The sequence below is a fragment of the Erinaceus europaeus genome, chromosome 1, assembly GCF_950295315.1.
Source record: "Erinaceus europaeus chromosome 1, mEriEur2.1, whole genome shotgun sequence".
In the NCBI taxonomy this organism is placed as follows: domain Eukaryota; kingdom Metazoa; phylum Chordata; class Mammalia; order Eulipotyphla; family Erinaceidae; genus Erinaceus; species Erinaceus europaeus.
In genome coordinates, this window is record NC_080162.1 from 108,399,819 (window position 1) to 108,427,588 (window position 27,770).

The 27,770-nt window shown below is 38.7% G+C and overlaps 1 protein-coding gene across 23 annotated transcripts in view; it reads left to right on the forward strand.

Moving 5' to 3' along the window:
- LOC103124682 (ligand-dependent corepressor) overlaps positions 1-27,770 on the forward strand; it is a 114,483-nt gene that overhangs the window by 23,156 nt on the left and 63,557 nt on the right. For 16 of the 23 annotated variants that reach the window (XM_060192889.1, XM_060192950.1, XM_060193010.1 and 13 more), the window contains 2 exons: positions 7,623-7,688; positions 8,003-8,082. The exons of 4 other annotated variants lie outside the window; for them this stretch is intronic. In XM_060192889.1, coding sequence (XP_060048872.1) covers positions 7,623-7,688; positions 8,003-8,082 — 146 coding nt within the window. The remainder of the gene's footprint in view (positions 1-7,622; positions 7,689-8,002; positions 8,083-27,770) is intronic. 3 more of the 23 variants (XM_060192924.1, XM_060192979.1, XM_060192973.1) reach the window with 1 other exon arrangement.

A 27,770-nucleotide genomic window follows, 5' to 3' on the forward strand; every position in this document is an offset into this window, starting at 1 on the left:
GGGGCCAGGGGCTTGAACCTGGGGTCCTTGTGCACATGTGAACTCAACCAGGTGTGCCAGCACCCAGCTCCATGGTGCCTCATTTAAAAGAAAAAGATGACTAGGTCTCAAATCTTTGCTCAAAATCTAGTAGATAAAGTATAATTTAACAATAGTTTATAAGTAGTATAATCTCAACACAAATGAGTTTGTTTCTAACTTTGCCTGGGACATATGGAGCAAGATAAGAGGCGCCTTCAAAAGAATTGAGGGTTGCTGGAGAGCCTTCTAGACAGAGAGTATGCTGTGCTCAGAAGGCATGGAGACAATGGCATATTTGAATAAGTCTTATGTGGTGTGAGCATGCATGGTGTCTATAGACAGAAAATGGTAACAGGAAATTGAAAAGGTAGTTTGGAATTAGACCCTCAATGACCTTTCCTGCATCTCAAGAATTTCAAATCTTCGAGAGTGTCAGTGGGAAACCACTAAAGATGTTTAAAGCAGGAAAAAGAGTCTAAGAAGTTAAGCAGCAGCATGAAGGATAGATAGGTCATCCTTCATAGGACGATGTTAAAACAAGATCAGTTAAAAGTTAAGAGATGGTACTAATAAGTAGTGAGAAGTGAAAACTGCCTAGGTTTTAGGATAGCAGATTTAGTTTTAAATCTTGGCTCTCTTTTGTAGTTGTGTGAAAAATTGGCTATTTGGATTTTTTTTGGGGGGGAGGCTCTTGTTTTAAAAAAATTTACTTAATAATGGTAGTACATGTTTAACAGCATTCCTCTGAAGATTTTGTTGATACTAGTATGAAATACCTGACAGTACAAATCTGATATTAGTTAATGATAACTGCTGCGGTTAGCATGAATGGCTTGTAATATATTTGTTAAGGTAAGGAATGTTAAAGGTCGGGGTTGGGCAATAGTCCACTGGGTTAAGGACACATAGTATGAAACACAAACCTGCGCAAGGATCCTGGTTTGAACCCTGGGCTTCCCACCTGTGTGTGTGTGGGTGGGCGGGGGGCACTTCACAAGTCCTGAAGCAGTTCTGCAGGTGTCTTTCTATCTTTCCTTCCCCTCTCAATTTCTCTCTGTCCTATCCAAAAAAAAATAAAATAAAATAATGGCCACAGGATTTGTAGTGCAGGCACCAAGCCCTAGTGATAACTTTGGAGGCAAAAAAAAAAAAGTGTTAAAGGCCTGTATTTTAGGGGGTGGAAAAAATAGATTTACGTCTCTTTCTGAAGTAAATGAGCTTAGTGACTGTAAAGACTTGGTCACTGGTCACTGACTTTAGGGAAAGTGTGGAACCACTCTTGGTGACTGAGATTTATATCATAAATGACCTCTGTGTGGAGAAAGTCTAGTAATACCACTTTCATGGGAAGGAATGAAGGATTTACTGATTAAGATGCGGAAACAGTAGTAGAATTATTTTTGATTTGGAATTCAGTTGTACTTGTGACATACGGTGATGACTTTGCAGGGTGTTACCACTTCAGGTCAGCTTTCTGAGATTGAAAGATTGAGAGGTGGGCTGGGGTAGAGAGCATAATGGTTATACAAAGAGATTCTCTCGTGCCTGAGGCCCTAAAGTCCCAGGTTAAATCCCCTGCACCAACATAAACCAGAGCTGATCAGTGCTCTGGTTAAAAAAAAAAAAAAAAAGATTGAGAAGTAGTGAGAACAGGAAGGATACCATAGCATTTCTTCCCCTAGTGCAATGGAGGACAGGCTGGAATCTGGGTTGCATGCATAGCATAACAGGAACCTTCTCAGATGAGCTATCCTGCCAGCTTCATCTTACAGTATCTTCATTTATAAATATCAAGAGACATTAAAAAAGTTTTTTTAATATTTATTTATCCCCTTTTGTTGCCCTTTTTTTATGGTTGTGGTTATTGTTGTCCTTGTTGGATAGGACAGAGAGAAATGGAGAGAGGAGGGGAAGACAGAGAGGGAAAGAGAAAGACACCTGCAGGCCTGCTCCACCGCCTGTGAAATGACTCCCCTGCATGTGAGGAGCCGGGGGCTTGAACCAGGAGCCTTACGCTGGTCCTGGTGCTTTGTGTCACCTGCACTTAACCCACTGCGCTACTGTCCGACTCCCATCGAAAGACATTTTTATTAAAAGAGGAAAAGACAAAGACACACACACACACACACACACACACACACACACACACACACACACACACACACACACACACACGGGAGAGAAAGGATATATCCACCCTTTTCTGGAAAAGGTAACAGGAATTTTAGATGCCATCTTCCATGAAAGTTGGGGAGATTGCTGAGTGGGTAGAATATATGTTTAGTTTGAGTGAGGTCCTGGGTTGAAGTCCAGGCACTACATATGGCCAGAGTGGTTCTCTTGGACAGTCATGTAGTGGCTGGGGAGGTTAGTGGATAGAGTGCAGGATTGACAGGCATGAGGACCAGCACTATTTGTGCTATAGTGGTATTCTGCTGTGCCCTCGCACCTTCAGCCATGAAATGATATCCTGCCTCCTGGCACCCTTTAATCCTATGTCTAAATTTCTTTTTAAAAAGAAAATACGGGTTAGCAAGGATAGTGTGCCTGCTTTTGTCATGCACCTGACCAGGTTCCAGCCTGTTCCCAACTACAATGGAGGAAGCTTTAGGGCTGCTTCTCTCTCTCTGAACTTGGAATTTATTTTTTTAAACAAAGTAGAATTTATTTATTAATAGATAGAAGCACTATTAAGGGAGTATTTTGGGAACATAGTTGATGAGCACAGCATAGGATGCAGTGAGGAGACCAGCTTTCTGCTGGTTGTGATGCTGTATAGGAATATTAGAGAAGAGCTCAGGTCCAATAAACTTACTAGTTTTTCTTTGTAATATACTATATAAAGGTACAGGGATCTAGTAATAACACAGCTATCTTTTCCAGTATGCATTTAATTTTTCATGACATTTGGTTACTGATCTTCATGACTTTTCTGAGAGTTTATGGTATAAATTTTGAATACATTTGTTCTTCCCTTATTTGCTTTCTGTTAATGTGAAGCATAGTACATGAGACATTCCTTGTTGCTATGCAACCGTTAAATTCAATATTTAATATTAATAAAGCTGAGTGGCATTAAATTCAGTTAACAGGGTAGCAAAATATGGATGTATTGCATCCAGTCAGTAATATTTGCAAAATTTAATATATCTTTGCAGATATGAGCAAGTGTGACTTGTTTATTGAACATATTTAATCAAAATTAGTCGTTGTTCATTCTTTGAATTTATGACCATGTTTTTGTTTGATTACTTTTTACTGTTTTTGATATGCAAATTTTCATTGTTTGCTGTTGCTGACATCTTTTCAGATTCTGTTAGGTTTTTTTTTTTTGTTTTTTAATTTTTATTTATAAAATGGAAACACTGACAAGAGTAAGAGGGGTACATTTCCACACAATCCTCACCACCAGAACTCCGGATCCTCCCCTGATATCTTCCCTATTGTTTATCCCTCTGGGAGTTTGGACCCAGGGTCATTATGGGGTGCAGAAGGTGGAAGGTCTGGCGTCTGTAATTGCTTTCCCACTGAACTTCTTGGGCGTTGACAGGTCGATCCATACTCCTAGTCTGCCTCTCTCCCCTAGTGGGGCAGGGTTCCAGGATACATTGGTGGTGTCATCTGCTCAGGGAAGTCCAGTTGACATCATGGTGGCACCTGGAACCTTGTGGCTGAGAGAAGAGTTAACATATAAAGCCATACAAATTGTTGACTAATGAACCTAAAGGCTAGAATATTGCAGATGAAGATTTGGGGTCTCTGTTTTGGAAAAATAGTAGGTCTAATTTAGGTATACCCCAGGGGTTCATGACCCTACTAGTTTATGCCTGCGCCTGACATCTAATATGCAGGTGACCTAAGTTATTGTCTGGGGGAATAGTGTCATAGTTGGAAATTTTGTTAGTTTTTGTAGTTAAGACATTTTATCTCTGAAATTTTTATTTCCTTTTTTCTTCCTAAGTGTTCTTTTTTGTTATTTTTATACTTTCCTTAAAAAGTATGCTTAACAGGAACTTTAGAGTTTTTAATAATTTCATACAAATTTAGATGAAAACATAATAGATTTACTATTTGGGATAAGAGTCACCTGTAAGCTCCTATCCCTGCTTGTAATATATTTTTAGTACATTCAAGATACTGGTCTGCTTTTATTAATGTTCAAAGAACCAGTATTCCTGGGATTAGGAGATCTTTAGAGTTCCTGTTGGATTTATTTATTTTTAAAGACTAGTACTGAGAGGGGCCAGGCGGTGGCGCACCTGGTTAAGCATACATACTGCAGTGTGCAAGGTTCAAGCTCCTGGTCCCCACCTGTAGGGGAAAAGCTTCGCAAGTAGTGGAACAGGGCTGTAGGGTCTCTGTCTCCCCCTCCACCTCTCAGTTCCTCTCTGTCTCTATCCAGTAATAAAAACATTAAAAGAAAAAAGACTAGTACTGAGAGTAGTTTGTAGATTCAAGGTAGACAGTGACTAGCAATTTCTGTTATCTTGCCACCTCCTTCCACACCCATTCCTCAGAGCCTGTTCTTTTCTTCCTAGTATTGGCTAGAGAGACCATAATAATTACCTAGTGCGGGGGGCATCTGTCTGGAGTTCACCCTGCAGAACACACACTTTGCCACTTGTGAGGACCTGGATTGGAACCTCTGGCTACCACAGGGGATGACATGCAAAGGGGAAGCACCACAAGTAGTGAAACAGTGCTGTGTTCTCTCTCTTGCTCCCTTTCTCTCTCTTGCTCCCTTTCTCTCTCTCTCTCTCTGTCTCTCTCAACTAGTGCATTTCTTAAGTCTGGTTTATGGTGGTGGAAGGGATAGAACCCCTGGGACTTTGAAGTCTCAGGCATGAGAATCTTTTTTCATAACCATTATGCTATCAACCTTTTACCCTCAGTATCTTTAAGAAGGAGGAAAAAGGGGCAGGCTGGAGGCACAGCTTGTTGAGCACACATGTTACAGTGCACAAGGACCCGGGTTCGAGCCCCTGGTCCTCACCTTCAGGGGGAAAGATTCACAAGTGGTGAAGCAGTGCTGCAAGTGTCTCTCTTTCTCTCTCGCTCACCCCTTCCCTCTCAATTTCTGGCTGTCTCTATCCAGTAAATAAAGATAATTAAAAATAAATAAATAAATAAGAGGAAAAAAGCTTACCAGGAACAGTGGAATCATGCAGTGGTTGTGAAGCTCTAGCGAAAACTGGCAGTAAAAACATAAAAATAATTTAGTGGGGGGCTGGGTGACTGGGTGGTGCATATGTTATAGTGTGCAAGGACCTAGGTTCAAGTCCTTGTGTCTGTCTCCGCCTACAGGGGGAAAGCTTTGTGAGTGGTGGATTAGGGCTGCAGGTGTCTCTCTGTCTCTCTCCTTCTCTATCTCCCCCTTCCCTCTCAATTTCTTTCGTTTTTTCTTTTTTTTAATATTTATTTTATTTATTTATTCCCTTTTGTTGCCCTTGTTGTTTTATTGTTGTAGTTATTATTGTTGTTGTTGTTGGATAGAACAGAGAGAAATGGAGAGAGGAGGGGAAGACAGAGAGGAGGAGAGAAAGATAGACACCTGCAGACCTGCTTCACCGCCTGTGAAGCGACTCCCCTGCAGGTGGGGAGCCGGGGTTCGAACCAGGATCCTTATGCCGGTCTTTGTGCTTTGTGCCACCTGCGCTTAACCCGCTGCACTACAACCCGACTCCCTCCCTCTCAATTTCTGTCTGTCTCTATCCAATAAATAAATATGATAAATTAAAATAATTTAGTGGAAATGTTTTAAATATAGTAGTCAATAAACAGGCTTAGAAACCACCCACTTGCTTGAATAGGTAATTTGATTTTGCAATTTCCTTGGAATAAATTTTTGTTGTTCAACTGGAGTCTCCTGCATACCACTCTGAACCATTTTATCCTTCAGATAGAGAAACAAGAGAAGAAGAGACACCACCAGTGCTTCTATGCTGAGAAAGTGTGAAAATATTTTCTGAACAGTTATAAGGTGATAATGATAGTAAATAATGTGACAAAATACACAGTGACCCAAACAAGTAAGAACTGGATAGAGCATCCCCTGTGTCTTTTTTTTAATTAAGATTTATTGACTATATATGAGAGACAGTTTCACAGAGGCAGACAGAGAGAGAGAGAGAGAGACAGAGACAGAGACAGAGAGAAGCCAGAGCATCACTTAGGTACATGTGCTACTGAGGCTTGAATCGGGAATGTCAAACATTTAATTCCAATGCTTTATTAAGCCATCTTCCCAGTCACTTTTTTTTTTGTGTGTGTGTTCTTAATTACAGTAATAATTCTGGGGGGTGGGCGGTAGCACAGTGGGTTAAGCGCATGTGGCACGAAGCGCAAGGGCCAGCTCCCCACCTGCAGGAGAGTCGCTTCACAAGCAGTGAAGCAGGTCTGCAGGTGTCTATCTTTCTCACCCCCTCTCTGTCTTCCCCTCCTCTCTCCATTTCTTTCTGTCCTATCCAGCAATGATGACATCAGTAACCACAACAATGTTAACAAGGGAAACAAAAGGGAAAATAAATAAATATAAAAAAATAAAAAATAATTCTGTCTATATGAACAGTAGTATGTACATGGTTTTGTGTTTTTTAACCAGAGCACCACTCAGCTCTGGGGGATTGAACCTGAGACGTTGAAGCCTCAGGCATTAAAATCTCTTTACATAACCATTATGCCATTGACTCTCAGTAGTATGTGCATTGGATGCACAAGAAACATTTTTTTCTAAACTTGAATTTTTTTTTCCCCCTTAAGTTGGTGGGAGTGGTGCACAGACAACTATCATGGGAAGATGAGACATTGTACTGATGTTGTCCTGGAGATGGTGTAGTAGACTGTCAAGCATGAGGTCCTGAGTTCTATCTCTGGCAGCAATGTACCTGAGTGATGCCTAGTTCTTTCTCTCCTCCTACCTTTCTAATAAGTAAATAAGAAAAGGAAAAAGAAAAATAAGAAATTGTACTGATTTTTGTACTGAAATTGTACCGTTTTGGTAAATTTATTTCTCTATTATTATTATTATTTTTAACCAGAGCACTGCTCAGCTCTGGTTTAGGGTGATGCAGGGGGATTGAACCGAGACTTTGGAGCTTCAGGCATGAGAGTCTTTGCATAACCATTATGCTGTCTGCCCCCACCCTAAATTTATTTCTCTAATAGACAATTTTTAACAAAGAAAAGTCTTTTTTTATCTCTGTTGGTATTCAGAAATGTGCACTCTAGATTAAATCAGAACATTAAGGATATTTTGAAGTGATTTGGTCCCTTTTTTTTGGGAAAGGAACCTTTTAAAAAAAGGAGTTAGATTATGTTAAGAACTAGTTGGAATTTTGTAAAATGGCACAATAACTCGTGAATTTCCATTTTTAGTTTTAACTATCTAGTTTGTATTCTTAACTGTGCTCTGAATTTGTATTGAATGTTAATCATTGACCATAATGCAAATGTTCATTTTAGATTTGTCACTTTTCTTCAGCATCCCTTCAATAATAACCTGGAAATCCTTGACAACTGGAATGCCACTGTTTTCATACAGCAGATTAAATTACTTTGGGGAATAATCTTGTAATGGATTTTTTTTTTTTCCATCCTTTCAGGGTTTGAAAGTATTCTTGAAGGGCTGTTTGGACCTGCATTATTAAAAGATCTCAGTTTATTTAAAGGTATTCAAAAAATTTTTTTGGGGGGCAATTTGAGTCTCAGTCTTCAATTTCATATGGTTTAAAGCTGTATCTATTTAAATATCTTATTGTAGTTAGCTGATTTTTTTAGCTGAAATTTTATGTGTAAACAGGTATATTATCTAATGAGTGATTTTTAACAATTTTAAGACAAGGGAATTCACACCATAATAAGGGTTTTACATAGTATTTTGCTAATACCTGGTTAAAATAATATTTTTGAAATCAGTCATTTATTTCCTGAAAAACTCTTTTCTTTGTGTGACTATTATTTGTTATTCCTACTACTTTTGCAGACTGTGAACCTGAAAGCATTTCTGATTGGAGTTTTGATGAAAATTGTCTGTTCTGTTGCTTGAGAAGAGATAAAGTAAAGGTAACCAAGAAGCTTGTGAAACATTTCTTGCTTGGTATTTTATGGTTTCTACTTTCTCAACAGTTGCTTACTTTGATAGAGGATTTGTAGGAAAAGGAAAAAGAAAGGTTCTGTGTCTAATCATAAAGGATCTGATAGTAGCTCAGGTTTTCAATTTATCCTGTTTGTAGTTTGTTGATTAGCCTATTGAGAAATCTGTATCCCAGCATGCACTGCTGTATTTACATAGTATACCAGGCAGAATAATCAATTAGGTCTCAAACTGTTGTGTTTATTTTGAATATGAAATGCATGGTAATTCAAGCAATAAGAATTATTTATACAGAAAGAATAGTAATGTGGAACTGGAACAGTATTTACTAATTCATGTAGCATTTTCATGGACTGTGGCTTATAAAAGCTTTGGTATATTTTTCCATATACGTAAGCATTAAAGTTGTTTATATTGTTAAAGGATTGTGGTCTTGGGCTTCTGTTGTTTTATTGGATTGTGTTAGACTGAATTTTGGTTTATAAACATTTATTAATAATGGTTTACCATCTTAGATTTCTCTTTCATCATTCTTCCATTTCCTACTCTAAAGCTTTAGAAACATTTTTATTTCTCTTTCTCCCTTATATAATTTAACTTAAAGTCATTGACCTGCTTCTATTAGTTTTAAGGGTTTGGGGCTTAAAGTGCTTTAAAACCAGCTTAATTTTTCTTTAAATAGGAAAAGTTGCAACATACCCCCATTAATAAGTTTATGTTGGTTTCAGCTATATGTAATTTGGTGTTTTTAAAATATGTTGAGTTATGTTATATTTTTTTAAAAAAAAAGATTTCAAAAGGGGAGAAAATACCTTCTTTTGTTGTGTGGCAATAGGCAACATAGAACTTGATGTTAAAGTTTTTAATCTGAGTTTGGAAAAAAAATGTAGAAACATAGTTCCAGTCATTTGGAAACCAATGGCTATTGCACATGGCTGGATCTTTAATGGATGCTGACTCTGAATAGATAAAGAAAGTGCAGTGTTTACATTTACTTTTTTAAATTAAAAAAAAATTTTATTTATTTTCCCTTTTGTTGCCCTTGTTTTTTTTCTTCTTTTTTTTAAAATATTTATTTTATTTATTTATTCCCTTTTGTTGCCCTTGTTGTTGTAGTTATTATTGTTGTCGTAGTTGTTGGATAGGACAGAGAGAAATGGAGAGAGGAGGGGAAGACAGAGAGGGGGAGAGAAAGATAGACACCTGCAGACCTGCTTCACCGCCTGTGAAGCGACTCCCCTGCAGGTGGGGAGCCAGGGGTTGAACCGGGATCCTTATGCCGGTCCTTGTGCTTTGTGCCACCTGCGCTTAACCTGCTGTGCTACAGCTTGACTCCCTTTTTTCTTCTTTTTATTGCTGTTGTTATTGATGTTGTTGTTGGATAGGAAAGAGAGAAATGGAGAGAGGAGGGGAAGACAAAGGGGGAGAGAAAGATAAGACACCTGCAGACCTGCTTCACTGCCTGTGAAGTGACTCCCCTGCAGGTGGGGAGCTGGGGCTCGAACTGGGATCCTTAGGCAAGTCCTTGCGCGTCATGCCACGTGCATTTAACCCGTTGCGCTACCGCCCAACTCTGACTCCCTACATTTACTTTTTAAAATATGTAGGTAAAAACATGAAGTAGCTGTTGTGGAAAAGAATAGGGATTCACCTAGAAATTAGTAAAACAAATTTTAATCTACAATGTTTTTTTTAAAATGTAGAATATAATGGAAAAGTAGCCAATAAGTTTTGAACATCTACTGTATAGCAATTACTTTTTTTTTTAATCTTTAATTGTTGGATAGAGAATCAGAAATTGAGAGGGAAGGGGGTGATAGGGAGAGAGACAGAGAGACACCTGCAGCACTGCTTCACTGCTTGTGAAGCTTTCCCCCGGCAGGTGGGGACCAGGGGCTCAAACCTGGGTCCTTGTGCATTGTAACATGTGCGCTTAACCAGGTGCGCCACCACCTGGCCCCCCTGCAATTACTTTTTATTATGTTCTCTTTTCACCTTCACAACAATCTTATGAAGTTAGTAAAACATTCTAGTTTTACAAATAAATAACGGGGGAAAATCCTAAATTTGTGAACAAAGCAACATAGCTATAATTTGTTTCATATTTTAGAATACCTACTTTTTGATAACTGAGGATATGAACATGGAAAGTAGAGAGTAAGAATCAGGATCTAGAATCACTCAGATGGAAAAAGGGAGGAAACTCAAGGCATGAGTTTATTGGAAATAGCCAGCCTCAGCTGTGTGAGGAATCTCTTAGCGACAACCTGTTGGCTTCCCTGCTTCCTTCTTTCCTTTTTCTGTTTGTTGATCAGATAGTCAGGAGGCTTAATAGACTTGGAGAATTAAAAGACTAATTTTAATTCTGACTGTTCTGAATGCTTACTTGTTCCAAGTGATGTGCAGTGTTGCTGTTTTTTTTTCTTTTTCTTGTAGTGCCAGGTTATTGCACCTATGTGATGCCACCACTCCAATGCCCACTTTGTAAATTCTCTCTTTTTTTATTATCTTTATTTTATTTACTGATGAGACAGCTAGAAATCGAGAGAGAAGGGGGTGATAGGGAAGGAGAGACAGAGAGATGCTTGCAACAGGACTTCACCACTTGCAAAGTTTCCTCCCTGCAGGTGGGGACAGGGGCTTCAACCTGGGTCCTTGTGCACTGTAACATGTGCGCTCAACCAGGTGCACCACCACCCGGCCCCTTAAATTCTCTTTATTACACATGGGAAACAGAATGAGCAAGAGATAGTCCATACTGCTCTACTACCCATGAAGCTTTCCTTCAGTACTGTGCTTCCATGTGGTATCAGGGTTTGAACACAGAGCCCAACACATGGTGAAGTGCATTTCAACTGGGTGATCTCTTTCAGGCCAGCTTTACACTTCTATAAAACCTCTTGGAAATAATTTAGTCTTAAAAACAAAACAGAATAAACAAACAGAAAAAAAAGATTCCTGTATACCCCTTGGCTAGATTTCCCCCTTTTATTATTTATTTATTTAACTTATTTATTTATTCATTGGTGGAACTAGGGCCTTGCATGCGCACAGTGTCCACTGCTCTGGGTTTATTTTCTTTGTTTTTGTTCTAGAGATAGAATGGGAAAGCCAAAGCTTCTCCATTTCCATGGTATCGCCCATTTGTTTCTAGGACTCAAGTATGTGTCACACACATAGATAGCAATGCAGACACCTTATCTGATGTGCTCACTCTCCAGCCCTAGGTTTCCGAATGTTAACGTTTATGTAATGACAGGAAAATTACAAAGATTAGGAAGATTAACATTGAGACCATATGTTTATCTAATCTGAAAATCTTTCAGAATTTACCAGTTAACATAGTAATGTTATTTTTCTGATTCAGGATCTCTCTATGGCCACATTTTGTATTTAATTAGTCTCCTTCACCTCGTCTACTTACTTCACAATGCTGTGTAACCAGCTTCCTCTTTTATCTTACATCACAGCTCTGTACTCCCGCTTTCTTTTAGCTGCTAGCAACCACTAATCTGCATGTTGTGCCTGTAGTTTGACTTCTCTGTTATTTCTTTTCATGGAACCGTACGGCAAACGCTAGAAGAAGATGGAACCGTACAACATTTTTGTCTGATTTGTTTGATTTTATGAAATGCCTTCGCAAGTTTAGCTATGTTGGATCATGTATTAGAAATTTCTTTTTCTTTTTTTTAACCAAAGCACTGCTCAGCTCTGGTTTATGGTAGTGCAGGAGATCGAACCTGGGACTTTGGAGCCTCAGGCATGAGACTCTGTTTGTATAACCATTATGCCATCTACCCCTGCCCTTAGAAATTTTTTTTTTTTGTGGCAGAATAATATTCCCTTGCATGGGAATACATCATGCTTTATTTATCCATCCAATGGTGGACAGTTGGGTTGCTTTTCCAACCCATCTATAAATAATGATGTTATGAGTAGTGGTATGCAAATATTTTAAGACCCTGCTCTCAACTCTTTGGGGTAAATACCCTGAATTGGGATTGCTGGATATGTCATCGTCACATGCTAATTATATTTTAAATTATTTGAGGGGCCACCAAATTACAGTGGTTACTGTAATGGGTATGCCATAGTATCATGGTTTCAACCTGCATTTCCCTATTGAATACTGATGTTGAACATCTTGTACGTGATGGTTTATATAAGTTGTTGGGGAAAAAAAGCTGTATTTGCCCATTTTAAAATAAATTTGTTTTTTTAATGAGCTATAGGAATTCCTATCAAATACATTATTTCAAATATTTTCTCTTTAATAGATCTCATTTTCATTCATTTGATTATATACAAAAGGTCTTTTTTTATTTAGTTTTATTTATTTATCTACTTTTGTAACTTCTGTCTTGGTGTCATCCAAAAGTAATTGGTAAAACTAGTTTTATGAAGCACTTGTCCCTATGTTGGTATCTAGGGATTTTAGAATTTTAGTTCTTATGTTTAGGTCTTTCATCCATTGTGAAAAAAATTTGTGTGTATAGTGTATGGTTTAGATCTAGCTTTATCCTTTTTGCGAGGAGCATTAGTATAGCAGTGTCAGAATCAGTTAACCGTGTATGTGTGGGGCTCTTTCTTATATTAGTTTATGTGCATATGTCAGTCTTGTATTTTTATTTTAGTTGCTTTGTAATAAGTTTTGATACTAGGAAGTGTGTGGCCTCCAACTTCATTGTTTTATTTTCTGAAATTAAACAACTCTAGCCAGAAGCATCAGTCACTGGTTGGCATAAAGGTTCTATGAGGCCATACTTTCAGAGATTTTTTTAAAAAAAGATTTTATTTACTTATGAATGAGAAGGGAGGAGAGAATGAGAAAGAACCAGCCATTACTCTGGTACATGTGCTGCAAGGGACTGAACTTGGGACCTCATGCTTGAAAGTCCAGTGTGCTACCTCTCGGACCTCTAATTTTAGACATTTCTGAGATGTCATTTTCAAGAAATGTCTGTAGTCTAGTGGAGTAGTTAAGAAATACATACACATGCATCGACATATACTGCTGCCAACGTAGTAAATTTCAGATAGAGACTGAGGGAGAGAGGGAAAGATATTACAGCACAGAAGCTTCTTTCAGTGCAGTGACAGCCTGGGTTATCTGCATGACAGAGCAGATACACTATCCAGGTGAGCTATCTTGCAGACCCTTTAATATGTGTGTGTGTGTGTCATGTACTTATTTGTTTTAGTTTTTAATAACTATGCATTATAAAGGGGGGGAAGCTAAAACAGCAAATGCTGTTTATAGACCCTGGGGATTAGATATGGTAATATTCACTTGCCACTCAGAATTCAGGCTTCATATCCCATGAACAGTTAGATCAACTTTCCAGGTCATCATGGTAGGCTTGCTGTACATGCTGAACATCATGACAGTGCATACTTGGGCTTCAGACTTGTTTTCCTCCCCCCCCATGGTGTACTTAACAAAATTGAAGTCGATGTTAACATACAGTAACAAACGCATGAAGTGCAAAATATTCCCATTTTGTTAATGTAAAAAATACACAGATTTACAGAAAGTAAGGTGTGTTTTCTCTTAGGTAACTGACCTTAAAGTGTATAAGCCTTTCAAATGGTGGCATTATTTCCCTAAGATTTGCTGGCATTTAAAATAATAAGATGTAGGTGAATGGTATTTAAATCAATGAAGTGCATCTTGTCAGTTCTTCTTAGCTCATTGCTTGAAATGTCAGTAAGCCCTGGCTGGCGAACATGGCTGTAGTTTTAAGCACCCGCTCTAGTTGGGTTGGCCTTTCTAACATAATTATTACAGACCTATATACGAACAGCAGATGCAACTGATTCCTAGAGTTTTCCATTGTATATGGTATGAACAAAAAAGTATCATTTAAATTTGGAGATTCTATGTGCTGAACGGAAATATTCTTGAATTTAAATAAGTCTAAGGTGTTACTTCTGATTTGTACCACACACCTAATACCTAAACCATTTTACTTTTCCCGCATGAAGCTTAACATCATTTAGCTTCATGCCCCTGTTTTTCCCAAGGAATTGACTGCTCCAAGCACACTTTTTCAGAGAGAGGGAAAGACATCACAGTACCAAAGCTTTTCCCTTCAATCCAGTGGGGGGTCAGGCTTGAACCTGGCTTAGAAGCATTGCAAGTGCTGTATCCAGGTGAACTCCTTTGCAGCCTTCTTCTTCTTCTTCTTCATCATCATCATCATCATTATCATTTTGTGCCCTCCCCGCCCCCCTTTTTTTTTACAGTGAACTGAACATCTGCCCTCATCCTCCATCCAGAGATTTTAACTTTGGTGCAATTCTCCAAACTCAGATTGTGCTTTGAGTTTCCATTCTTCTTTCTTAAATTGTGCTTTATGAGTGGGATCATCCTATACTCGTCTTTGTCTTTCTGACTTATCTCACTTAACATAATTTCCTTCTAGTTCCATCCAAGATGGGACAGAGAAGGTGGGTTCACTGTTCTTAATAGCTGCATAGTATTCTATTGTGTATATATACCACAGCTTTCTCAGCCATTCACCTGTTGTTGGGCACCTGGTTTGCTTCCAGGTTTTAGCTATTATAAATTGTGCTCCTATGAATATAGGTGTACACATCTTTTTGGTTGAGTGTTATGGAATCCTTAGGATATATCCCTAGGAGAGAAATTGCTGGGTCATATGGGAGGTCTATTTCTAGCATTGTGAGGGTTCTCCAGACTGCTTTTCACAGAGATTGGACCACTTTACATTCCCACCAGCAGTGTAGGAGGGTTCTTTTGTCCCCACAACCTCTCCAGCATTTGTTGCTACTGTCGTTTCTAATATATGACATTCTTAGAGGGATGAGGTGGTATCTCAATGTTGTTTTTATTTGCATTTCTCTGACAATCAGTGACCTGAAGCAATTTTTCATATGTTTGTTAGCCTTTTGGATCTCTTCTGTAGTGCATAGTTAGTTCATATCTTCTCCCCACTTTTGAATTAGGTTGTTTGCTTTCTTATTGCTAAGTCTGATGAGCTCTTTATATATTCTGGCTATTAGTCTCTTGTCTCATATATGGTATGTGAAGATCTTTTCTCATTCTGTGAGGGTCTCTTTGTTTGGGTGATGGTTTCTTTTGCTGTGCAGAAGCTCTTCAATTTGATGTAGTCCAGTTGATTTGTTTTTGTTTTAGTCTTCCTTGCAATTGGGTTTGTATCATTTAAGATGTCCTTGAGGTTTAGGTGGGAAAGTGTTCCACCAATGTTTTCCTCTAAGTATTTAATAGTTTCTGGTCTAATAACAACCAGGTCCTTGATCCATTTGGAGTTGACTTTTGTTTCTGGTGAAATAAAGTAGTTAAGTTTCATTCTTCTGCATGTTTCAACCCAGTTTTTCCAGTACCATTTATTAAAGAGAGCCTCCTTCCTCCATTTAATAATTTGGGCCCCTTATCAAAAATTAGATGTCTATAGACATGGGGGTTTAGTTCTGGGCTTTCAGTTTTGTTCCAGTTGTCTGCGTACCTATTTTTGTTCCAGTACCAGGCTGTTTTGATTATGATGGCCTTATAGTTTGAAATCTGGGTGTGTGATGCCTTCTTAAAATTGTTTTGGTGATTCTTGGTGTTTTCTGGTTCCAGATAAATGATTGTAATTTATGTTCTATTCTCTTAAAGAAACTTGGTGGGACTTTGATGGGTATTACATTGGATTTGTATATGGCTCTGGGGAGAATATTCATTTTGATATTAATTCTTCCCTGTTAGTATGCTTCTAAAAACCCCTTCTGTTTCATTTGGTTTAAATCCTCCCTGCTTAACACTGCATTCTATTTACATAACCACTTCATTCTATTTACATAACCTCTGTTAACAAGCACCACCTTCCCTCCAGGGCAGGTGGTTTAGTGGTAGAATTCTCACCTGCTCTGCCCCCTCTCCTTGTCATACCCTGATTTTCACCAGTCACTTTTCTCTCCACCCTCTCTGCGTCGCATCCTGTTCCCACCCTACTGGGCTAGTATATTTATAAAGACAAGATTGTTTGTAGTTAGTTTAGTTTTAGCTTAGCTTGGTATAGATTGCACTGCGTCCTTCATGAATAAAGAGATACTGCCTACAACCTAGCCATGAGTCCCTGGTCCTCTGTTACCCACCCGTGAAGCCAGCCCGTCGAAAACAACACTTCCCATCCCTGAGCATGGGATATATTTCCATTTCTTGGTATCATTTTCTATTTCTTTGAATAGCGACTCATACTTTTCAGTATACAAGTCTTTCACTTCATTGGTCAGGTTTTGCTGCGACAGTGAATGGGAGTGACTTCTGTGTATCCTCTTCTTTAGATTTAGTGTTTGCATAGAGAAATACCATAGATTTTTATACATTGATTTTGTAGCCTCACACCTTGCTATATTGCCTAATGATTTCCAGTAGCTTTCTGCTGGATTCTTTTTTTTTAAAAAAAATATTTTATTTTTGAGAGAAATGCAGAGAGAGACAGAGACATACACACAGAGAGAAACAACAGAGCACTGCTTAGCTCTGGTTTATGGTGGGGTGTGGGGGGTTTGAACCTGGGATTTAGGAACCTCAGGCATGAGAGTCTGTTTGCATAACCATTATGCTATCTCCTCCACCATCTGCTGAAGTCTTAAGGTTTTTCTATGTATACTATCATATTGTCTGCAAATAGTGAGAGCTTGACTTCTTCCCTTCCAATCTCTATTCCTTTGATTTCTTTCTCTTGCCTGATTGCTATGGGGAGAACTTCCAATACTATGTTGATGAGCAATGGTGATAATGGACAGCCCTGTCTACCCCCGATCTGAGGGGGAATGCTTTCTTCTGTCTGTTGAGTCTGATATTGGCTGCAGGTTTGTTGCATATGGACTCCACTCGAGGAATTTTCCATCTATTCCCATTTTTTGTAGTGTTTTGAGCATGAATGGGTGTTGATTTTGTCAAAGGCTTTCTCTGCGTGTGGTTTTGGGTCTTGCTTCTATTGATGTGGTGAATGACATTAATTGGCTTACGTGTATTGAGCTAGCCTTGCATTCCTGGAATCAATCCCTCTTGGTGATGAACAATCTTTTTGATATACTTCTGTATCCGGTTGGCTAGGATCTTGTTCAATATTTTAGCATCTATGTTCATCAGAGATACTGGTCTGCAGTTTTCCTTTTTTATTGTGTACAGCCTTCTTTATTTAACTTAAAAAATCTACACACACACACACACACACACACACACACACACACACACACACACACACACACACACATTTTTTAAATTTGATTGGACAGAGAAATTGATCCGGAAGGAAAAGATAGGGAAACATCTGCAACAGTGCTTCACTGCTCAGGAAGCACACCCCCCATCTTTATTGTGAAAATAATTTTTTATGAAATAGTCATTGTTTTAAATGCGACTTTATTTTTCTTTTGCCTTATAAACTAATTTCATGATGATATAATTATGTTGCATTTTGTATTTCTTTAAAAAATTATTAGTATTATTTTTTTTACCAGAGAACTGCTCAGCTCTGGCTTATAGTTGGGTGTGCGCTTGAACCTGAGGCTTGAACCTGAGGTGTGAGAGTCTCTATATAACCATTATGCTATCTCTTCCCCCCCCTTGCATTATGTTTTTAATGATGCTTTTACTATTTCAGGGACAAATCACTTTTGCTATAGTTTAGCCTTGGCCTGTTCAAACATCCATAGCACAGCCTGTTTGCCTAATGCCTGTATACTAGAGTTTTTTTTTTCCTTCTTCAGTTTTTAATTTATTTCTTTTTTCTTATTTTATTTCTTTACTGGATTAATGGTTTACGGTCGACAGTAAAATACAATAGCTTGTACATGCATAACATTTCCACATAGTACTACAACCCCCACTAGGTCCTCCTCTGCCATCATGTTCCAGGCCTGACACCCCCCCCCCCACTCCAGAGTATTTTACTTTGGTGCGGTACACAATTTTCATTTCTTTTAAAAGGCGTGGTATAATAAGAATCACATGTGGCTACAGACCCTAAAATATTTGACCCTTGAAAGAAAATTCATTCTGTTTTGAATCTTTTCATGTCATGGCAGTAAGCAGAAGCCTGAAAGTTCATCTCCATACACTGCTTATTGATCTCTGTTCTTCTAACTATATAGCAAAGCTGTTCATAACATAGTTGAAAATTGAGAGGGGTGAAAGAAAAGCAGGGAGATTAGGCCTTTGGAAGAAAGGTGAGGTTTAGCATTTGCTCACTCTGCTTTTATTGTTAATGTAGCCTCAGGGATCATACCCAGGGCCTCACACTTATAAGGCGTGTGCTTCACCAGTAGCCTATGCTTCCCCAGCTTCCACCCCATCCCATATATACCAACATCTAATTTTGAGGTAATTTTTCATTGATAGAGATGATTGAACAGTGCAAAACCTTTTATATGTCCTTCACCTCAGTTTACCAGTGTTGACACTTTGTTACATTTGCCTTATTTTCATTCTCTAATAGATTTAAATTTATCATACACATTTTTGTGGGCCAAATGAGAATAAGTTTTGAACATTATCTCCTATGCTTACTCACTCTTGAATATTTCAGCATAAATTTTCCTGTATCCTAAGAATAAAGATACCCACTTACTTTACACAGTAGTCATCAAAATAAATGATGATGTTTACTTTGGTAACATCTGATCTACACATCTCAAAGTTTACCAGTTGTCCCAGTATTGTTTTACAGTTGACTCAATATTGTTTTACTCTCTTTTCTAGTTCAAAATTCACCCTCTCCCCAGCCAGAGCACTGCTCAGCTCTGGCTTATGGTGGTGCTGGAGATTAAGCCTGGGACTTTGGAGCCTCAGACATAAAAGTCTTTTTTTGAATGACCACTTTGATATCTCCTTAACTCCATTTAGAATCATTCACTGAATCTGATTTTCACTACTCTTCAGTCTCTGTTTTCCGGACTTTACCCAGTCTTTTTTTTTTTAAATAACATTTTAGAAGACCCACTACATTATTATTAGTATTGTTAATTATTTTGCCATCACCAAGACTTGGTCACTCACTCCAGGATAGCTTTTTCAGTTAGAGAGAAACAAAGAGGTGGGGGGAGGCAGTGGTGCATCTGGTTGAATGCACACATCACCATGCACAAGGACCCTGGTTCAAACCCCACTAGTGGTGAAACAATGCTGCTTTCTCTCTCCTCACTTTCCTTCCTCTCTCAGTTTACCTCTATCTTACCAGATAAATAAAATTTAAAAACAATAAATCTGAATACCTTGAGCGAGAGAGACAGACAGACAGATACACCACAGCAACAAAGTTTCCTCCAATGTATAGGGGCTCAATTCAAACGTGGACCATACACAGCAAAAGCAACACACTATCTAGGTGAGCTATTTCATAGACTCTTTTTCTTTTCTTTTAAAAAATTTTTTAATTGTCTTTATTTACTGGGTAGAGACAGCCAGAAATTGAGAAGGGAGGGGTAATAGAGAGGGAGAGAGACAGATACCTATAACACTGCTTCACCACTTGCAAAGCTTTCCCCCTGCTGGTGGGGGCCGGGGGCTTGAACCTGGGTCCTTGCACATTGTGACATGTGTGCTCAACCAGGTGCGCACCACCTAGTCCCCGTAGACTCTTTTTATCCATTTTAGTGTTCATGGTATTTTTTTTTTTTTTTTGATGGTTCGAAAAGACTTTTTTTTTTTTTTTTTTTTTTAAAAGATACTTTACTGAGTAAGATTTTCAGAGAGATAGACTAGAGCACTACTCATCTTTGGTTTATGGTGGGCTGGGGATTGAACCTGGGGTCTTAGCCTCAAGCATGAAAGTCTTTTTTGCAAAACCATCATGCTGTCTCTTCAGCCCTCAAATGTTTTTTTTTTTTTTTTTTTTCTAAGTCCATCATTTCTTTTTCATTTTCATTTGGCTTTTACGGCAAGGAAGTATGGTTTTCTTTTCCCACTATGAGATTCGAGTCAGGATTATTATTCTATTCAGTGTATAAATGTCCCCACTACCCACACATTTGGTTAATAAGAGCCCCCTTTAGATACCCTCCTACATCCTCTTGAAATATCCCCATCATTTTTAAAAAGTGCTCCCGCTTCAGGAAATGCCTTGTTTTCTCTACACTCCAGAACTGGGTTTTGTTTTTCTATGGCAGTCTGGTCTCTTAGTTGAGAAATTGTTGATACATACACCTCTTTTTTAGGCTAGTCTATATATAGCTTCATTAACAAAGTGATTCTTGGGCAGCAGCCACCTTCCTTATCTTGATTTATGTGTAAATATGCATCAGAGATGGTGAAATGCCATCAATTCCACTTACAAGATATCTGTTAAGTAGACATCTGGTATATCTCCCTATATTGCTGTACAAAGAAGTGCATAAAAGATACTGATTTTCAGCCTAGAAGTATCCTTGCTTGTAAAGAAAGACAAGAGATTTTGAAAATAAGCATCACATTTATTTGCGACTCTGAAAAAGATTTATTTGATTTCAAGTGATTCAACAATTCTTCAGTGATACATCCTTTATCAGATATTTTTATACTCTGAACATAGAAAAACATGCCATTATTTTTTTTTAAATTGACTTTTGTTGAGTTAATATAATGGGAAAATTATTTACTTAAGAGCAATTGTGTGGTTTGGGAGATGATGCAGTGGATAAAGCATTGGACTCTCAAACATGAAGTCCCAAGTTCAGTCCCCAGCAGCACATGTAGCAGAGTGATGTCTGGTTCCTTCTTTCTTTGCTCCTTTCTTTCTCTCTCCCTCCCTCCCTTCCTTCCTCTTTCTTCCTCTCTCTCTCTTCCTCTCTCTCTCTCTTTCTTTCTAATTTTATTTACTATTGGATAGAGACAAGAAATTGAGAGAGGAGGGGAAGATAGAGAGGGAGAGAGACAAAGACACTTGGCAGCCCTGCTTCATCACTCATGAAGCTTTCCCCCTGCAGGTGGGGACCAGGGTCTTGAAACTGGCTTCTCGTGCACTTGACCAGGTGTGCCACCTTCTTACCCTTTTGTACTCATTTCCTTTCCCACAGCTTCATACTCAGGCAGTCACTGTACTTTCACTTATTTAGTTAAAAATTAATTTAGTATAATACAGTATGTATTTGGAGGGGTTCATTATTTTGTATTTTGCCTTGTTTTTGTATATAGCCTTTCCCCCCCTTTTTATTGCTGAGTTGAACTTGCTAACATGAATATGCCGTACTTTGTTTATTCTTTCCCCTTTTTTGATTTGTTGTTTTGTTTTTGATTGTGATACTAAAGATTGAATTTGTGACACTCTACATTGCTGAGCCACTATACCTGTCCAATGCTTTATTTAACTTTTAGATTTTAGTATTGGCTACTTAACATTGTTTTACAAACTTGTAAGAATACAGGGATACAGGTTTACACATAGACATGGTGTAAGTCACTATACCCACCACCAAGTCTTGTGTCTCCTCTACCAAGCACCAGTTTCTGAGCTGAGAGACAATTCTGCTGTCATTTTTCACAAGTTTATTTGCCTTAGTTTTCTATATTCCACAGGTGAGTAAAACCATCCAGTAGTTATATTTCCCCTTCTTTACTTATTTCACTTAGCATAATCAGCCCCGGTGCCATCTGGTTTGTCCTAAATGATAAACCGATGTCATCTTTAATTGCAAAGTATCCCTTTGAATATATGTCCTGTAAATTCTTTATCTGGTCACTTGTTATGGACATTTAGGTTGCTTTGATTTTTGTGAATAGATTGGACTGTTGGAAAAGACATTTTTCATATGTGTCTCTTTTGTTAAACATTTATTGTTAATTTTAATTTTAATTTTATTTTACCAGAGCACTGCTCAGCTCTGGCTTATGGTGGTGTGTGTAGGGGATTGAACCTGGGACTGTGGAGCTTCAGGCATGAGAGTCACTTTGCAGAACCATCATACTATCTCCCGCTGCCCTTTTTCTTCATTTTTCTATGCAGACTTTAAGTACTGTCCATACTGTCTTTCATAAGAGCTGCACCAGTTTACATTCTCACTGTGTACCAAGTTCTTTTTTTAAGTATTTATTTATTACTATATAGAGACAGAAACTGAGAGGGGAGTGGAGATAGGAAAAAAGACAAAGAAACACCTGCAGCCCTACTTCACCACTCACAAAGCTTTCCCCCTTTGGGTGAGGATGGGGGCTTGAACCAGGTCCTTGTGCACTGTAATGTGAGTGCTTAACCAGGTGCGCCGCCACCTGCCCTCCCCCGCCCCAGTTCTTTTTTTTTTTTATGCACATCATTTGTCGTTTCCTGTCTTGATGATGTAGGTCATTTCTCACAGTTATGACCTTGTATTTCAGAGTGAGTGAGTGAGCGAGCGGGTGTGTGTTGTTTCCCTCTCTTTTATTTACGATTAATAGTGAGTGGGCTACAAGATTGTAAGATTATATTAGTTCCACATTGCACCCACCACCGAGATTCTCTGTCCCTACCCTCCCACCTCCCAAAGAGAACAGATAGCCAACATAGTTCTCACATCTTAGAAAGCTCTTTTTGCAAGTTCATGTGTATCCGTTCTACATTTCACATGAGTGAAAGAAACCACCACCAGATAGTTGTCTCATCTCTACCTATTTCACTAAGCACACTCACCTGCAGTCCTAACCATTTTGTCCCAAAGGACACAGTATCATCCTTTTTGGTTGCATTGTAGTATTCCATGGAGTGTATATCCCCTTCCCTTTTTTTTTTTCCCTCTCCTTTTTCCCCCCTCTTTTGCCCCCAGGATTATTGCACAGTGCTAGCACTATGAATCCACTGCTTCTGGTGGCCTTTTTTTTTCTTTTCTTTTTTTCTTTCTTTCTGTCTCTTTCTCTGTCTCTTTCCCTTCCTAATTTCTACTAGATGGGACAGGACAGAGAGAAATTGAGAGTGGAAGGGGGAGTTAGAGAGTTACCAGTCCTTGCCCTTGGTAGTATGTATGTGTGCTTAACCAGGTGCTCCACTGCCTGGCCCCTGGAGTATGTATTTAGTCAGTCATCTGTCAGTGGGCATATAGGCTGCTTCCACATTTTGGCTGTTGTAAAGAATGGAGCTATGAACATAGGGGTGCATGTGTCCTCATGAAGTAGTGATTCCATGTCATTTTAAGAGTGTTAATGCTAGATCATCAGGCACTTCCATTCTTATTTGTGTAAAGACTCTCCACACAGTCTTCCAAAGGGTCTGTGCCAGTTTGAATTCCCACCAGCATTGTAGCAGACAGTGTGCCTATAATTTGTGTTTCCTAATGATAAGTGGTGCAGAGCTGCCTGAATGTCTTCTATAGAGAAGTGTCTTTTCAGATATTTTACTGTGTTGCTTCACTTTGTTGTTGCAGTTAAACTATATGATAGCTGTATAAAATTTTGAAATTATGGTTTGGGAGGTTGTGTTGTGGATAAAGTGTTACACTGTCAAGCATGTGGTCCTGAGTTCGATCCCTACCAGCACATATGCCAGAATGATGTCTAAGTCACTTTCTCTGCCCTCTCTCTCTCTCCCTCCCTCCATTTCACTCTCATTAGCTAAGTAAAAAATGCTAAAAAAAAATTTGATAATCCCTTGCCAGATATGTAATGTGCAAATATCTTTTCCTAGTTGTTTGGTTGCCTTTTTATCCTTCTGGATCTCCCCCCCCCCCCCCATACACACACACACATACACTGGGTCTTGGTGTGTGTAGGATGACACCACGGCTTCTAGCAACCTTTCTCCTCCTGCCTCCCATTTTTCCTTGATGGAACAGGTGAGACAGGCAGAGAATTAAAAGCACCTGCAGGACTGCTTCACTCACCAAGCTTCCCTCCTACTGGTGGGACCAGGGCCTTGAACCCCAGTCCTTAAGCACAGTAATGTGTGTGCTCTACCAAATGCACCACCACTTGGCCCCTAGAATTTCTTTTAATGCGCAGAAGCATTTTAATCAGATGTAGTTTCAGGTATTATTTCATTAGTTTCCCTTGCACTTGTGATTGAATCTTCAAATACATCTTTGATGTCAAGGGCCTAAAGTATTTCATGTGCTTTCTTCTATTTATTTTACTGTTTCAGGTCTAATGTTCAAATCTTTAGTTCATTTTGAATTAATATTGGTATGTAACATTAAGCGATAGTTTAGTTTCATTTTCCATTTTCTACATATGGCTCGCCAGTTTTCCCAACACTGTTTTTTCCCCCCATGCAGTGACTAGTTTTGGCTCCTTTGTCGTAATAGATTTGCCTGTATGAGTGCAGTCCCCATTTCATTCCATTGGGCTGAGTGCCTGATTGCACCTCCGCCCCAATTTCACACTGTTTTAATTATGATGGCTTTATAGTGTGCTAGGAAGTATCTTTTGTTTTTTTCCTTTTCTCTCTGACTTTTTGTGACCTTTTGTGGTTCCACAAAACTTGTAGAATTGTTTTTCAGTTTCCTTTAAGAATGCTGTTGGGGTTCTTGAAAGGGTTTGCAATTGAATCTTTAAATGGCATATAGATTAGTCATTTTAAAAGTGCTCTTTTGTCCCATGAACAAAAGACATCCTTCTATTTCTTTTAATTAGTGTTCTGTAGTTCTCATTGTAGAGGTCTTTCACCTCTTCCATTAGATTTTCTCCAAGGTATTTTATATTTTGGGGCTTATTTATAAATGTGATTGCTTTCTGGTCTGATTTTTATTTCCCACTTGCTGATTTTCAAGTCTTATTCTTTTTTATTTATCTTCTTTTCTAGTGCCTTTAGTTGTAAGGTTGCATTGTTTTGAGATCTTCTCTGATAAGGTGGAGTGGTATTCTCTAGACCCCCACCCCCGGTTTTTCGTTGTTGTTGTTGTTGTTTGTTTTTTATCACCAGAGCTCTGCTCAACTCTGGCATATGCCAATGCTAGGGATTGAACCTGGGACTTTGGGGCCTCAGACATGAGAGCCTCTTACATAACCATTATGCTATCTATCCCTGCACAAGCTTCCCTGTTAATGCTGCGTTTGTCGCTTCTGCAGCATCATCCCATATGATCCGGCAGCTCATCTCTTCATTTTAATTGGTCTCAGATCATTTAAAAAATTTTTTTTAAGTTTTTTTATTTATCTTGCCTCCAGGGTTATTGCTGGGGCTCGATGTCTGCACTACGAATCCACTGCTCCTGGAGGCTATTTTTCCCATTTTGTTGCTCTTGTTGTGCTTGTTGTAGTTGTTATTGTTGTTGTTGGATAGGACAGAGAGAAATGGAGAGAGGAGGAGAGAAAGATAGACACCTGCAGACCTGCTTCACCGCTTGCCAAGCGACCTTCTGCAGGTGGGGAGCCGGGGGCTCAAACCCGGATTCTTATGCTGGCCCTTACACTTTGCGCCATGTGCGCTTAACCTGCTGAGCTACCCAGTCTCAGACCATTTTTAATTTCTCTTTTGATTTCTTCATTGACCTAGGAGTTATTCAGACACAATTTGTTTAGTTTTCACATTTTGAGGAATTTTTAGCCTCATACCACCATGATCTTAAATAATTGCTTTTCATGATTTCAGTCCTTAATGTATTTCTCCTTCCTTTTCTTTTTCTCCTCCTCCTCCTTCTCCTTTTTAATAAAAACAGACAAATTGAGAACGAAGGAAGGATCAGAAGACACCTGCAGCTCTGCTTCACCATTTGTGAAGCTTCCCCTGTATGTGGGTGGGTACTGGGGACTTAAAGCCAGGTCCTTACATAAGGTGGTGTGTGGGTTCTACCTTCTGTGCCGCCACCTGGCCCCCCACATATATATTTTTTTTTTTGCCTCCAGGGTTACCACTGAGGCTCAGTGCCAGCACTATGAATCCACTATTCCTAGAGGCTGTTTTTCCCATTTTGTTGCCCTTGTTGTGGTTGTTACTGTTATAGCTGTTCTTGGATAGAACAGAGAGAAATCAAGAGAGGAGGGGAAGACAGAGAGGAAGCGAGAAAGATAGACCCCTGAAGACTTGCTTCACCGCTTTGTGAAGCAACCCCCCTGCAGGTGGGGAGCCGGGGGCTTGAACCAAGATCCTTATGCCAGTTCTTGCACTTTGCGCTTTGGATCATGTGTGCTTAAGCATGCCCCCCCCCCATATATTTCTTGAGGCTGTCTTTGTTTCTCAACAAAATATAGTCCTCAATAATGTTTCATGTCTACTTGAGAAAAGCATGTCTTTCTTTCTTTCTTTCTTTCTTTCTTTCTTTCTTTCTTTCTTTCTTTCTTTCTTTCCCATTTATTGCAGGGTTTGGTGCCTGCATGACAAATCTGCTATATTTATTTCTTTTGGGATGGAAGTTTCTATAGATAATAGTTAAGACCATCTCAGCTATGGTTTCATTCTCTTGTTTTTTGTCCATCTTTCTCTTGCTGTAAGTGGTATATTAAGATCTTCTCTTATTGCTATCAGCGTATCCCTTGAGGTCAGTCAGAAGTAGTTTAGTATATATGGGCACACCTCCGTTGGTTGTATTTTCTGATTCATACTGATAGTTGTATTTTCATAATTGGGTTTTTCCCCTTCCTATATATAGTGTTTCTCCTTGCCCTTTACTTTTTTTTTGTCTGAAAGTCTACTTTGTCTGATAAGAGAATAGCATTTCCTGCTCATTTTTTCTATTTTAGTAACTTGGAACACTTTGCTCCAGCCTTTCACTTGGAGTCTATATTTGGATTTTTTTTTTTTTAACATGAGTTTTTTGTAAACAGAATTGAAGGGTCCTTTAAAAATATCATCCAGCCACTCTGTTTTTTGATTGGTGAGTTCAGGCCATTCACATGTAGGGGGATTGATATGTGTGCTGTACTTACTGACATTCTCTCTTATTTCCTGGTTATTTTATGTTTCTGTTCATTCTTTTACCATGTTTTTGTCTGCTAATTTTTGTGATTGTTTTTGTTTTTGCCTGAGACTGTCTTTTCATTGCTCTAACTGCTCTTACTCAAATCTTCCTTCCTTTTCATACTCTTATTTCTTTTTTTTTTTTTTTTTTTTCATTTTTCCTTTTTTTTTAATGTTTTACATTCAACAGCAAATACAATAGTTTGTACATGCATAACATTTCCCAGTTTCCCATTTAACAATAGAACCCCCACTATGTCATTTATCATCCTTCATGGACCTGTATTCTCCCCACCCACCCACCCCAGAGTCTTTTACTTTGGTGCAACATACTCTTATTTCTTTCTTGTTTTATATTAATATTGTCTGTTTCTGTTTTTCTATTAATACCTTTTTGAGGACTAGATGTTCTTTGCTGCTCCTGCTGCTTTTTTATTTTTTGTGTAAGGCGGGTCTGGCAACTGCAGTCTTAAGCTTTTATATGTCTGAGGAGGTCTTTTTTTCTCTTTCATATCTGAGTGTTAATTGTAGAGGGCACAATATTTGTGACTGGCAGTTCTTTCCTTTTAACACCTTTAGTTTACTGTTCTGCTCTCTCCTGACATCCGGGGTTTTGGCTGAAAAATCTCACGTGGTCTGGCCTTATGTTGCTTCCTTTATAAGTCACTTTCTGTTCTCTAACAGCCTTTTTTTGTTGTTGTTGTTGTTTGTTTGTCCTTGACTTTGGTAATTTTACAACATTTTGGGTTTAGGACTTTGTGTTCTGTTTGTTTCCTGAATTGTGTATATATGCCACAACTTATAAAACCGTTCATCTGTTGTTGGATACTTGGGCTGCTTCCAAATGTTGG